Here is a 15,111-nt window from a genome sequence, read left to right as displayed (position 1 = left end):
TACATTCGTACACAAATTCAAAAAGCAATGATGAGACTAACCACGAGATGGCAATGGAGTCAAGTTATTACGCTTCCTGACTATTTCCGGGTTAAAGGACACACTCAAGATGGCTGCCGCCTGCGAACGCTAATTGCTAAATGTTGTCGCGGTTACTCGCGGAGTGAGCCGTTTGGACTGCTTTGACGTTGCGAGTTGGGCGGAAGGCGACGATGTTGCGGGTGGCCCGGCTGCTGGTGCCCCGGCAGGCCGTGCTGGTGGAGGCGCAGCGCGGCCGAAAGTCGCGTAACGACCCGGTGGCCAAGTCCAAAGTGGGTCGAGTTAAATTGCCACCGCCGGTCGACCCGGTGGAGATGGTCGTGTTGCGGGAAAGATACGCCGACTACAAGCTCATCACGAGGGCTCTTCGGTACGTCAAAAATGAGGCATGAAGTCAAGAAATATAATACATTACGATAAAACTCTCTGGCTGACAGTTCAATCGGCTTTAAAGCAACACTAGGTAACTTTTCAACCTTTATAAAATATTTTCAATATAATCACATTTGAGATTTAATGTCGAATGACACCTCTTTAATATCTTGAGGGGTCTGTATCGCTTTCACCGACACTAACTTTGAGGAGGGTGGCAGGAAATCTGCCACAAAAAAAAAAAAAAAAAAAACTATAAATGTGCTGATTGCTTTACGGCATACTTCACTTCCCCCTTTCCCCATTCATTGTAAAGACGGAAGTCGATGTGAACGCTTTTATGCGAAATTTGTAAACATGGCAGAGCAATAAAAGGGACAAAAAGTTTTTGTCTGAGGAGGGAAAAAAAGGAAGGCTATCAGGATATATAGAATAAGCATTGGCCCAGCTTTCACTTGCTGGCATGACCCCCTCCCCCAACGAGGTCGTGTGTGTGCAGGGAGGGGGATTGGCCACATTAAGCCACACGGTTGCTAACCATCATATACTATTTTTAGCCACAACTGGATTCATTACCTTATTACGATTCATCCTTTACACAGCCGCCGAAAACGGAAATGTTTAATCCTTCTGCAGGTGACCAGGAGATTGATTGATGGTTTTATGAGACTGGGTGTGTGCGCTGGTCCTCATAGGAAACGCAGCGCTGGTCCTCATGGGAAACGCAGTCTTCCTTAAAAGGCAAAACACTACCACTTTTGTCCACCGGCGTCGCTAAAATTGACCAAAACTGAAAAGCTACCAAGTGTTGCTTTAAAGTGCCTATGACAGGATAAAAAAAGTCTTAAATAGCATTATTATATGAATTAGAATCATATTTTGAGACGATTAGACTATATACAACAATTTGGCAAAGCGCAGATGACGGGAAATTCGGAGCGCGTAAACACACCAAGAGGCGTGACAGCTAGCCAACATGTTTACCCGAACCGAGTGATGTTTCAAAGTCTTTTTCCCTGCTTTCGAAGCGTAATGTCACACAAAACTACCCAGGATCATTTCACACGGCGGCGGGGTTGTTGATTGTTTTCACCGATCGGCAACCCGTCCGGCAGCGAGCAAGTTACAGCTTGTTGGACTCGTTCCCCTGCTTGCGAGCAGGAGAGCCGGGAGAGCAGCTGGACATACCCGCCAACATCGGAGGAGCTCGTAGCTGCCAAATGGTCAACACGAATATGGCGTAAAATAATATTTTACTACACGGCGAAGACGTAAACAGTGAAAGAGCGGCGTGCAGTTGTTGTGTGCAGCTATCATTTAAAGAAAGTTTGTAGTGTTTACTTTGTATTCGCAGCAATTTTTAACACAAAGTTGCAATTTCTGGTGGAGTTGAAAACTTGACAGAACACCGGGCACACGAAGAGGGCAATAAGCCGAGTATAGCGTGCTCCCGGCAGGCACGCGAAGGACCGAGGGGGCTGTGCGGCCGAGCGGCATTCTCAGTGGACAATCAGCCACAAAATGCAAGCCACCTCCGTATTAAAGCGTGTGCCATGATCCCAGTATTTGACATAATACAAAATATGATGTTTACTCACTTCCTTGTAAGTCCAATAGTCCCACAGTAGTAGGGCTTGTTTTGGCCAATATCCGCGATGAATGGGAACCTTTTGAAACCCAAAAAGGCTCACACGACTCTCCCTGGTGCAGCAACAATTTTCTGCAGCACATTTGGCTGGTGTGATGCGAAAAATAAACAAATTAATCGGCTAAATAAGCTGAATCCGCAGTCCATCTGCACTAGGCAGAAATACCGTGGTTTCACTGTATCACAGTATTGCAGTTATAGACCCTACCCACGTGACGTCACAACTCCTTCCTCCTGACTGGTGCCGCCCAATTGTCCGTCAACACATCATGTTTACCTGTTACGGCTACGTACATTCCTCCTATTTACGACGTGTTTTTCTGCTCGTTAACATTAATAATCAAAATGGTGAAGGCGTGTGTGGCGGTCGGTTGCAATAACAGAGAAGATAGACGGAGAAGACAGAGAGACTTGAAGTTCTACCGGATTCCGAGAGACCCGGAGAGAAGAGAGCGAGATGGGCTGCTGCAATTAGACGAGAAAACTGGGGTCCAAACGATTACCACAGATTATGTAGTAGTCATTTTATATCTGGTAAGATGCATTTAATATATATTTAGAGGGTTTTGGGCTGACAACCACAATTAAGATCATTGCTAGGCTAATCGCCGACAACATACACGTATGTATGTAGTGAGAGTGCTATCGCTAAACCATATAAACATTAAAAGCCCTAACTCCATTGACAAACGACATGAAATACAGTGGATGTTAGCAATAACAAAAGATTTTGAATTGAAAATTTCGTAACTCACCTTTCCAAGCACAAGATGGATTCCTGCCGAATTTTCGTGGACGAGGACCTGTTTCACCCAACCAGCAACGAAGTATTTATAAGCCTCCAAGCTCTTAAAGTTTTTCAAACTTTCGTGAGAATAGGCTGATTTTGTGTGGACAAGATAGTTGTACATATCAGGCTAGCTAGCAGATGTCAGGCAAATACGGCGGAGACAGCGGGTCGAAAAACATCGATTTAGGCATCAAATATGGATCTGGCGAATGGATAAACTGAAGCTTTTCCACATAACGCCTTTTATGCAACGCATCAAGTGAGTTTACGGCATCCGAAAGCACCGGATCTTCCATGAAATGCATTATAAATTGCTCGATCAATTGAGACCATTGATAATACAGACACAAAATGACGGACAAGGGGGCGGAACCATACAGCGAGCACGTGATTTTGTGACGTCGGTGGGTAGGGTCTATAGAAATATGTTCCTTTGAGATGTATGGGTTAAAAAAAACTTTTTTCCATTGAACAGGATTTTTCTTATTTTTCAGAACATAGTTGCAAATTGTAAGGGTGTAACGGTACATGTATTTGTATTAGAGCTGAAACGAATACTCGAGCAACTCGAGTAACTCGAGTTTAAAAACTGATCCGAGTAATTTTATTCACCTCAAGGAATCGTTTAATTTTGCTCTAAGCATCACGTTTTGCCCGGACTACTTTTTAATGCGGGACAATGCGCTGTTGTCACGTACATAGAGGAAGAAGCAATATTTAAAAAATGCCCTACTGCAGCCGACAGCTGCTACAAACTACACCGACGTTGCTAAAAACTAGCCCGCTTGATGCTACGCGGAGCATGCTACAGTGGTAGCAGGTAGCGTCTGAATCGTCTTAATGATATCATGTGTATGTTAAACTAGATGCGAAATGACAGAGTCAGCGCCGTTAGTAAACAGCCGCCATCTTAAAGCAGTAGACCTCTCAGCGCTAATGAATATGATTAACGTTACTGTTACTCGCTCACGTAGCGTTAGCCCTGCAGAGGGCTAGGTTTCTATTAATTTTGACCACTGTCGATGCGTGGCTAATGTGTCTTACATACAGGTTTTATTTAATCTGTGAAAACAGCGCTGTAGAGTGATGAGGGTGTAAAATAAAAACCTAATAATGCTAACTGTCAATTTTAGCTCAGTAGTCATTGCTAGATAGAACACCAAGTAGCACTGGTCCCTAATGTGCTTCAATACAGCAGGTATCATACTGTAACGTTGACAAAGAGTCACCCGCTTCGTTAGGTTTCAATTATTTATATTTTGGGAACTTGTGGAACAACCAACACGCGACTGCTGTCTGAGTAGCCGACGCACCTGCCAGAAGGACAACAACAACAAAACAGGAAGGCACGTTTCTCGCTCTCCCGCACCTCCCTCACCTCCGCACGTCACGCGGTGTAGTCAGGAACGCATGCAAATATCTCCGCCATATTATAACCTGATATGTTAAAATCCATTTATTTTGAACACTGCAAAACCTCAAAATCCTATCAGGACTTACAGTTTAGATTAATTTAAAACTTAACTAGAACTTAAAAATAGCTTGACACAAATCGAAATTCAATTGAATGAATGAGTCTTTTTTTTTTTTTTTTTTAATTCTAGTCACATCTGAGATGCAATTGTTGGCTGTTTTCAACAACGTACATGGAAAATAAAGACATTAATTGACAAAGTGGTTCAGTATTGGATGACGTCCTGTTTTCTCATGTACATTTAGTAATTGCTCTTTACCTAAAAAAAAATATATATATGTGTTATCCGATTAATCGATATAATTTTCAGTTGATGACTCGATTACTAAAATATTCGATAGCTGCAGCCCTAATTTGTATTGAACCGTTTCGTTACGTGCTGCTCTGTTTGGAACAGAAGCGTACCGAACGAGTTTCTGACGTAATGTAACTAGAGATCCCGATCGATCGGGTCCGATCACGTCATTTTCAAAGTATCGGAATCGGCAAAAAAATATCGGCCATGCCTTTTTTTTAATATACTGTATGTATATATTTTGATTAAATCGTTTTCTAATTGTATTTAACGTTACAGACATAAGATGTTACACTCATCCAAATTCTTTAGTTTAGGCTTAAGGTAGGGTTATCAAAAATATCCCGATAACGGCGGCAATTAATTTATTAAAAAATGTGTCACGTTAAAATAATTAACGCAATTAATGTATGCGCTGCACGACCCTCTCATTGTCGCACTCACTCTGTAATGACGCCGTTTTACCTATATAGAGAGATAAAAGGCAGCGTTAAGTAGAGTGAATTTTAGCAGCCTTTGGAGCCTTTTTTCAATTGGCTAAAGCCTTGCAATTCCTCTCCCCTATGATTAGAAATAATATGGGAAGCAATGTGAGGAAGCAAGGTGGCAACTGATCTTTGTCTTAACACCTTAAGTTATTTCCCAAAGCAGAGAAGATATATCCATTGGTAGCACGACGCACAGTCATGGTTTCACTCCCCATCATGGTTCCACTTCCCATCATGCATTGGGGCATGGCTGCAGTATCATTTACTGAAAGCTCAACAAATACACTAGATGACGATATTTAGTCACAATGTACAAAGTCACAAGTCTTTCTATCCGTGGATCCCTCTCACAGAAAGAATGTTAATAGTGTAAATGCCATCTTGAGGATTTTTTGTCATAATAAACAGATACAGTACTTATGTACTGTATGTTTAATCTACATATTCGTCCAAGTTTTATTCATTTTTTTCTTAATGCATCGCCAAAATGTATATGATCGGAAAAAATTATCGGGAATGATTGGAATTGAATCGGGAGCAAAAAAAGCAATCGGATCGGGAAATATCGGGATCGGCAGATACTCAAACTAAAACGATCGGGATCGGATCGGGAGCAAAAAAACATGATCGGAACAACCCTAAATGTAACCCTTACTTTTCGAGGCTGTGAGTCGATCGGGTTACAGTTTCTTTGTGTAGATTATATTTACTCCGTCTTCTCTACTATAATGAGGACCAACACGGTAGGACAGTATAACCCAGAAACGTCAACGGCGCAACAACGTGGCCGCCGCGAGAACGTATTGAAACACGGGCGTTAAAGTCAATCAGCCAATGCACACCAGTCGCAGTGCGGCCGCGTGTTAGACGCGTCCCAGAAGCGGCTCGCCAGGGAGAGCCATGGTGAAGGCCGCCGGGGTGGAAGGAAGAGAAGAAGGCCGGCTGGCAAGAAACCAGCTTCGTGTATAACAGAAGGCCTGGCTACTTACCATAGGCAAGAAATGGGCTTCGTCCATAGCAGAAGGCCGGCCTACCTACCAGGGGCAAGAAATTTTGCTTCGTCTTTAGCAGAAGGCCTGGCTACCTACCAGGGGCAAAGCGCAAATTCGGTCCAGTTTCGCATTCGTCCTAAACCCGAGACTGAAGCTGGAAGTTACTCATTTTCATGGTGCGGGATTCAAAAATTGAATATATAAAACGATGGCTTCCGCACACATCAAAGCAGTCCATTTCATTCAGGAGCATAAAACACACACCATGTGAAATATGACATAAACATGCTTTTTATTGTCATACGCACTTTAAAGTGTATCTAAATCAACTCATTGACTGCCAATGACAGCGTTACACGTCCAATCCATTTGGACTGGTAGCGTCTTTGAGCAAATGAGTCGACACAGCGAATTTATTTGATTTCTTCTGTCAAATTTTCCCCCAGTTTCGAGTTCAAGGAGGAGGTCCTGCGGAGGAAGTACGAGGAGGAGACTGGCTCCATGGCGGAGGAGCGCGCGCGCCAGGAGGCAGAGGAGCACAACCGGCTCATGGCCTTCAACCAACAGGAGAACCAGCGTCTCCTCCAACTACGGTCAGTCCCCTGTCCGCCATTTGGACAAATACTAATGGACAAGATGTCAAGTGCCTTCTGTCAATGGCAGCCAATGAGTTAAGAAAATAAAATCGGTCGTTCCTCTTGCTGGCAGTGTTGGGAAGGTTTATTTTCTAACTAGTTCATATTGCAGTTGACAAATTTTAAAATGAACTGTGCAGTTCATAGTTCATAATTTTGAACTAAGATGATGATTAAAAAATGAACTTTTGTAGTTCTTTCTTCTCCCCAATTATTGCTGCATGTTATTGTTGACGGAGTCGATATTAGAACCACAGTCAACAGTTATTTTATCCACTTAAATGCTGAAACTGTGTCAGATTCATCTTCATGTTCAATTTGAAATCTGCGTCAGTACTGGCCTGTTCGTAAAACTCAAGGGGAAGTTCAGAATTTTTGACATTAGGCTTAATCTCTGAGTTAGCAGATGTTTAATTTGTCGTTAGAGTTGATTTCAGCAAATTGTGTGCAGTTAGTTCGTTTTTTATTAGTTTTAGAGCTCCGGAGTGGCTAAGCTAGCGCAAGTCAATGAGCCCGTCCTAGCATGCCAATAAAAAACAACATATGCACGCATGAAAATCGCCGATGATTCATTCAATCATTGGTGTTGGCTTTGTTTTCAGGGTGAAGTTATTAAAACTTAACATTGCATGTCAACAACTGCAGTATGAACAGCAACGTTTGTAATCCAGTAGCTCTGTGGGTAACAGGCTGCAGAGCGGAGTGATATTTTTTTCCACTGGTGTGTTCATCTTAGCCAGCAGCATGTATCCACAGTTTGTATTTTTCCCTGTTCTTCATAAGGAATTTGTGGAAACTAGAGCTGTCCCGACTAGCCGACGTCACCGATAACGTAAATGCGTCGACAAGCACAACATCCCGTCGATGGTTAATTAAGGGGTACAAAATATCCGTGGAAAGTTTAGAATCGCAGACGCTCGGTATGCAAGCGGGGAATGCGGCACAAAGCCAAAATAGCGCACCATAGTAGGCAAAACTTATTTCAATGGAACAAAATACGGTACACGTCGGCCGTGAATGAACACCGAAAGCGTCGTCACCCAATTGCAATTTTGGAGGACGAAAGGAGACAACAAGCTGGCAGATCGTAAGTCCATCTAACTAACGACTTTTTATTGAAGTTGCTAAGCCTGTCGCGATATGCAATGAGTCCATTTATCGCACGGTAAATAAAAATGAGGGCAGTAATTTTCACGGCTGTGGTTTATCGCCGCGTGCGTGCATACAATTGTGCGTGGGTGTTGATGGCATATGAGACTCCAGTTGCTTTCACAGATGTTTATTGGTCATCAACAAAAAAAGACAACCTACCTTAGCCTGCTATAAAACATTGTCAGTCTTCTCCAAAATGCAAAATGGCGGTTAAAAGGTGACAATTCAAACATGAAAAATCGCTGGTTAACAGCATTTGGAAACAAAAAAATGAGGAAAAAAAACTATTACTGACACCACATGCAATGACGAAAAGTGCTTACGGTTTAGCGAACGTACTTTTGGTGAACATTTCAAAATAAAAGCACGTCATGTTCGTCATATAAAGATTTCTGGAGTTAATCCCACATACTTCAGAATTCAGATTTTACACTAAGAAGAATAGCTTTAAAATGACACCCTTTCTGAAAAATCTGGTAATTAATAATTATTCTATAATATATAGTAGTATACTATAATATTAATGTTTTTTTTTTTTAAGAATTGTTTTGAATCATGTTGGAAAGACGAAGTCAGTGTTCTGAATCTGTTTACATTCCATTCTTTTGCACTAGTTAATGCTATTGGCATTTGACTTCAACGTTTATTGTTGTTTACATGTTTAATTGAACTTTAACAAATAATTTAAGTGTTCCAAATTTTTGGGTAGGCGTCAACAAAATTTCCATTGCTAAATAATTATTAGAAAAAAAAAAAAAACATTGTTAGCCGTCTAATCGTAAAAATAGTTTGCTGACTAATCGGGATAAAATTAGTAGTTTGGGACAGCCCTAGTGGAAACTCTCATTTGCCCATTTCTTCTGTCTGTTTCCACACCCTCTAAATGCACATTTCACTATGTTGCCGTTCTTCAGTCAAGACTCGGTAGACTGGTGCTGCATTTAAGAGAGGTGGGAAATCGGGGATTTCCCAACCTCCGACCAGGATAAATATCATTAGAGCGCCACCCGAACTGGGGGGCCCTAGTCGTGACGTAAGAAAAAACGTACCCCGACTTCGAGTTGCTTCAATCAAATGTCACTCGACAAATACGTTGCCAGTCGAAAATTAGACCGTCAATAGTGAAACTACAGAAGGCAATTTACAGTGTGGTCTATTTACCTTAGCTGTCGTTTATCCTCCACTATTTGATCACTTACAAGAAGCCCTCTTTGCTGGAGGTCATCATGTCTTTTGATGGCCAAAATAAAAAAACGCCAAAATAAAAAACCCTTGGTGCCAACTGGCAGCTGGTAGCACACAACTGGTACCATCCGAGTGGTAAGTCCAACTTCCCACGTTCCTGAATGCAGCACGAGCACGAGTGGACGAGGCACTCCTCTCTATTGTGGTCGCATTACGCATCTAAATAAACTGTCCGGCAGAAATGAATGAACTACGGCACTTTGGTGTGACATTGTTTTGGCCGCATGTGTATTTTGAACAATGATCTGCATTTTGAATTTATTTGACTATGTTAGATCTGTTAATATCGTTTGTTATTGGCATGCTAGGAAGGGACCATTGACTCGCATGAGCTTAGCCACTCCAGAGACCTGAAATTAATCAATAACTAACAAAGTGTACGAAATTTGTCGAAATCAAGTCCAGAGACTAATTTAACCCCCACTAACTCGAAGATTGAGCCTAATGTCTAAAATACTGAGCTTCCACTTTTAATGTTGGTTCTGTCAGATTTTGTACCCCATCACAAATGGCAACTTTGCAGTTCTGCACATGCGCGTAATTTTAAATAGGACCACGAATGCAGCAATTCCAAAGTAAACAAAAACTTTCTATAAATAAAGGAATCTTGTATGGACGCACACGAAGGAAAGTTCTATTTCACCGCGTCTCCCCTGTGCCATTAAGCATGTATTTATGCCGTAATCATGTTGCAAAAGTATGTTTATGCTGCAAGTTGTTTAAATATTATCCAAAGACTAGAGGAGTTCCAAAAAATCGATTTATTACGTGCATCGCGATTCGACACGTGATGATTAGATTACGATTCATAGAGGTTAAAAAACGATAATTTTCCCTCATAACTTTTATGACAGCCGCTCGTAGCGGAATGAAATTCAAGACACGTCTGCCGCCTGGACAGCGTTAACGGACGCACGCACAATGTTATGACGGATGCTCCTGGTTACTGTGAGAGATTTACTCCTTTTTAAAAGACTGGGAAATAAATTTGTGTATGAGACAGGAATGGACAGAAGCACGACCCGGCGGTCACGCTTTTGTGCGCAAGTTATTTTTTAGAGCGAGAGGGGAAGAGAGAGAGTTCGTTGCACCTTGTCTTTCAGATGTCCAGCAGGAGTTTTAAGGTATTTTAATAAAAGTGTCCCGAGTCTGTTGCGAGTATAAGAGGTGAGTACACGAACCCTCTTGTACTGCTTAGCCTTTATTGTTGTTGTTTTTGAGATGTTAATAGTTAGCGCCAAGCGCTAAGCTAATTAGCTAATTCGCTAACGTGTATTTCCTATGCAGAATGTGTAAAACCATGATTAAGTACAGCGGTAACACTACAAACATGCGAAATAGTACAGAAATCTGTTGTTGCAAGTGCTGCCTGGGAGCCGACAGGGAGAGAAGAAAGTGCGCACGCTGTAATGAGTGTGTGTGTGTGGCGATGTTGGAGGCTGTCAGACTTTTTTTATGTGCTCGGCAATAAACGCCACAAGTTAAAAGTGCTCAAGAGCAGTTGTGATTTCCACCTGTTACTCCAAGAGTTACACAAGGGAGGTAACACTGTGAAAACAAAGTATATTGGTTAAAAGAAGTCTTATATCTAAAGACCATTCATTGTAAATTTTATTGTATTGTTGAGAGAAATAAGTACTCCTTTTAAAATGGTTAATGTTCTTCCAAAAAAATAAATAAGCAGCTTAAGGGCAGCTTTTTGTTTTATGGGCATGTTTCCATCGTTCCTGTTGAATCATAAGGATATTGCAAATAAATAATGGACATACATTTGTTTGGCTACTTTATTCATCAGTAATGTACGATTCATCGATAATCGTGATAATCGTGTAGAGCTGAAACGAATACTCGAGCAACTCGAGTTTAAAAACTGATCCGTGTAATTTTATTCACCTCGAGTATTCGTTTATTTTGACAGCTCTAAGCATCACGTTTTGCTCGGACTACTTTTAATGCGGGACAACGCGCTGATGTCACGTGCGTAGAGGAAGAAGCAAAAAAAAAAAAAACTTACTGCAGCAGACAGCCACTACAAACGACTCCGACGTTGCTAAATACTAGCCTGCACATGCTACGTTAGTTGCAGGTAGCTCTGATGAGTCTCATAGAGATCACATGTATGTTGAACTAGATGCTAAATGACAGACTAGGCCGCGTCTGGGCAGCGTTAGCAAACAGCCGCCATCTTAAAGCAGTAGAGCGCTAAGCGCTAATATATAAGATTAACGTTACTGTCGCTACTAGCTCACGTAACGTTAGCCCTGCGGAGGGCTAGGTTTCTATTAATTATGACCACTTTCGATGCGTGGCTAACGTGTCTTACATACAGGCTTTAACATAACATAGCGTTGTGGAGTGACGAGGGTGTCAAATAAAAACTCAATAATGCTAACTATCAATTTTAGCTCAGTAGTCATTGCTGGATAAAACACCAAGTAGCACTAGTCCCTAATGTGCTCCAATACAGCCTGTATCATACATTTATTTTGAACACTGCAAAAATTCTAAATCCTATCAGGACTTGCAGTTTAGACTAAAAACTTTACTAGAACTTAAAAATGGCTTGACACAAATAGAAATTCAACTGAAAAACGTGGGAAAAAATCGTAACTTTTAAGTGATGTGTGTTATCAAGCGTAAAGGCATTTTTAGGTGTGTGTGTATATATATATATATATATATATATAATATATACAGTGTATATAGTGAATTAGTCTTTTTTTTTTAAATTCTAGTTACATCTGAGATGCAATTGTTGGCTGTTTTCAACAATATACATAAAAAATAAAGACATTGATTGACTGAAATTGATAAAATGTCTTGTTTTCTCATGTATATCTATAATTGCTCTTCACCTAAAAATATATTTGTTTTATCCGATTACTCGATTAATCGATAGAATTTTCAGTCGATTACTCGATTACTAAAATATTCGATAGCTGCAGCCCTATAATTGTGACAACCATGATCATCGTCAATAACGTGATCATTGTTCAAAAATCGAATCGTAGCACTCTGAATCGTAATCGAATCGAATCGCGGGGTGCCAAAGATGGCAACTCTAAATAAACTAAGTCGAACTGAATGGAAAAGAATGATTATTCACTGCTAATTCTGGACTCATGAATGTGGTATACGGACTTCGTGTCCCATGATCACCCTGGATTTAAATAGCTAATTGGGTTGAGACTTGAGGGATGGTGGAAATCACTGTTCTGTTAAATGATATCTAGTGAGATGTGCGGGAGTTACATCACTTACAGTGGGGCAAATAAGTATTTAGTCAACCACTAATTTTGGGAAAAAATTTTTTTGGAACACTTAAATTCTTTGTTAAAGTACAAATAAACATGTAAACAACAATAAACAATGAGGTCAAATGTCAATAGCGTTAACTAGTGCAAAAGAATGGAATGTAAACAGATTCAAAACACTGACTTCGCCTTTCCAACATAATTTAAAACAATTCAGAAAAAAAAATAGCATTAATATTATAGTATACTACTATACAGTATACGGCAGTAGTCGCGTATGTTCTTTGCTGCACAACAAGTGCTTGACAATAAACGAGGTTATGAACGCCACTCACAACCGCTAGAATGAGCATGTTCACAGTAACGTTCATGAGACAATAAATACGATGCGTTCAGTTCACGTTCGTCAAAAATATGAATGTGCTCATGAACGCTCGTTCATTGAATGCGTTATTGCACAACACTGCTTACTGGCCAAGATTCACCTAAATTGAGTATCACGAGAAGACGTGACATCTACATCACATAATTTTTTTTCGAAATGATACTTCAATTTGCATCGTAATATTTTGTCATATTCTCCCTGTCCTATTTCTTTTCTTTTAAGATGTCATACGAATGATAAGAATGTTGTTTTCTTGGTCCCTGAGCATGTGTTTGCTGTTCTACAGCCTGGAGAGGATGGAGAAGGAAACTGAAGAGGCAGAACGCGACAAGTTGGAAGCGGCTCTCCAGCGAGAACAGCAACAGCAACAATTCATCAAGCAGAAACAGGAGGAGATTCAGCAGTTGCAGGTATGCCCATCCAATCAGAAAGCCTTGTCAGTCACCAGGTGGTCCGAAGCCAGTGGAAGAACTCTGTCGCCAGACCTCCAATCACTCTCTGCCAGCTTCAAATGGATCGGATGTCTATTAGTGAGAAAGTCAATTCGGTTCACTTTTTTTTCCCCCAGGAGGAAGCCAAGAACTTCATCACGCTAGATAACTTGGACCGACGTATCGAGGAGGCGTTGGACAACCCTAAGAACTACAATTTTGCCGTGGACAAAGAAGGCCGAGTCGTTAAACGGACAGTCTTACAATGACGCGCGACAATATAGACTTTCCCGAGGTTTCATTCTTCCTGCCTGTCGTTTTCAGCGCAACGCCAATAAATGTGTGTAGACAAGACTGACTCACTTTTTAATTTTTTTACGTCGTTAGCATCATTAATAAGTTGTTTCCCTCGAGCGTTTTATCGGTGGCCATCTTGGGGCGGGCGACAAGCGTTGCATTTTCAAAGCGCACCCTTATACAAATGGTGGAAAACACTCAGGTGACTTGAAGTTCCGCTATGAGACCCCCCCCCAATTTGGCCAAATTTCAAAATTGTCTGATATGCATGTGTGATACAGCATTGCAAAGCTTAAAATCTCAGTTTTCTGGGGGAAGAAAAATTTTCAACATGATGGTATTTTTAAAAAAAATTTTAAAACGGCAAAACTCTTATCTGGAGTTGAGAGCATGCGAGAGCAGAATTACAGACGCCATGACTTTAACGAGATATTATCGTGTACTTACCTTGTTTCGATCCAAAAACTCCATATAGCATGTATCACTGAGTGTCAAGAAACAGCTGTAAATGGCCACAGCTGGATTTTATGGGTGAAACATGGTCATAAAACAAGGGTCGCGATGCAGAAACCGCAGACATCAAGGAGTGGTCGTGATTTTTTTTCATATATTTACCCCTTTTAACTTTTTTTTTTCTTTGTTTGGATCGATTATTTATCATCTAACATACCGGAGAAAATGCAACAGTAACAAAAAAATACAATTAAGCGATAGTTTTGGGGTGATATCTGTGACTTTTTTACAGACACCATTTTTTTTCAATGTGACGTAATTTGTTTAAAAGTTTAAAATATGCGAGTGAATAATTTTTAAAAATCGTTTTTTTAAACGAAATATTAGACATCAATTAATGATTCAAAGCTAAAAATGACATTTTGAATAATAAAATTATATATTATTCAAAATCGATCGTTTGAGTATCTGCCGATCCCGATATTTTTTTGGCTCCCGATTCAATTCCAATCATTCCCGATAATTTTTCCCGATCATATACATTTTGGCAATGCATTAAGAAAAAAATGAATAAAACTCGGGCGAATATATACATTCAACATACAGTACATAAGTACTGTATTTGTTATGACAATAAATCCTCAAGATGGCATTTACATTATCAACATTGTCTGTGAGAGGGATCCACGGATAGAAAGACTTGTAATTCTTAAAGGATAAATGTGACTTTGTATATTGTGACTAAATATTGCCATCTAGTGTATTTGTTGAGCTTTCAGTAAATGATACTGTAGCCATGCCCAAATGCATGATGGGAAGTGCAACCATGACTGCGTAGTGCTACCAATTGATTTATCTTCTCTGCGTTGGGAAATAATCTAGGGTGTTAAGAAAAAGATCAATTACTACCTTGCTTCCCACGATATTTCTAATCGTAGGGAGAGGAATTGTAAGGCTTTAACTAATTAAAAAAAGGCTTCAAAAGCTGCCAAAATTCACTCATTTTACGCTGCCTTCTAGATCTCTATATAGGTAAAACGGCACCATTACAGATTGAGCGTGACAATGTGTGAGTGGGTCGTGCAGCGCATGCATTAATTGCGTTAAATATTTTAACGTGATACATTTGTAAAAAAATTAATTACCGCCGTTATCGGGATA

The 15,111-nt window shown here is 40.5% G+C and overlaps 1 protein-coding gene across 1 annotated transcript; it reads left to right on the top strand.

Annotated features, from left to right (window-relative positions):
- Positions 1-73: 73 nt before the first annotated feature.
- Positions 74-13,577, top strand: mrps26 (mitochondrial ribosomal protein S26). Its single transcript, XM_057858554.1, has 4 exons — positions 74-409; positions 6,545-6,691; positions 13,056-13,179; positions 13,338-13,577. Exons 1-4 carry the CDS (start codon positions 213-215, stop codon positions 13,467-13,469), a joined length of 600 nt encoding a protein of 199 aa, XP_057714537.1. The 5' UTR covers positions 74-212; the 3' UTR covers positions 13,470-13,577.
- The last annotated feature ends 1,534 nt before the right edge of the window (positions 13,578-15,111 follow it).

This window comes from Corythoichthys intestinalis, chromosome 15 (assembly GCF_030265065.1).
Source record: "Corythoichthys intestinalis isolate RoL2023-P3 chromosome 15, ASM3026506v1, whole genome shotgun sequence".
In the NCBI taxonomy this organism is placed as follows: Eukaryota; Metazoa; Chordata; class Actinopteri; order Syngnathiformes; family Syngnathidae; genus Corythoichthys; species Corythoichthys intestinalis.
The sequence above is the reverse complement of the archived record's forward strand: the minus strand, read 5'-3'. Positions and strand labels throughout refer to the sequence as shown.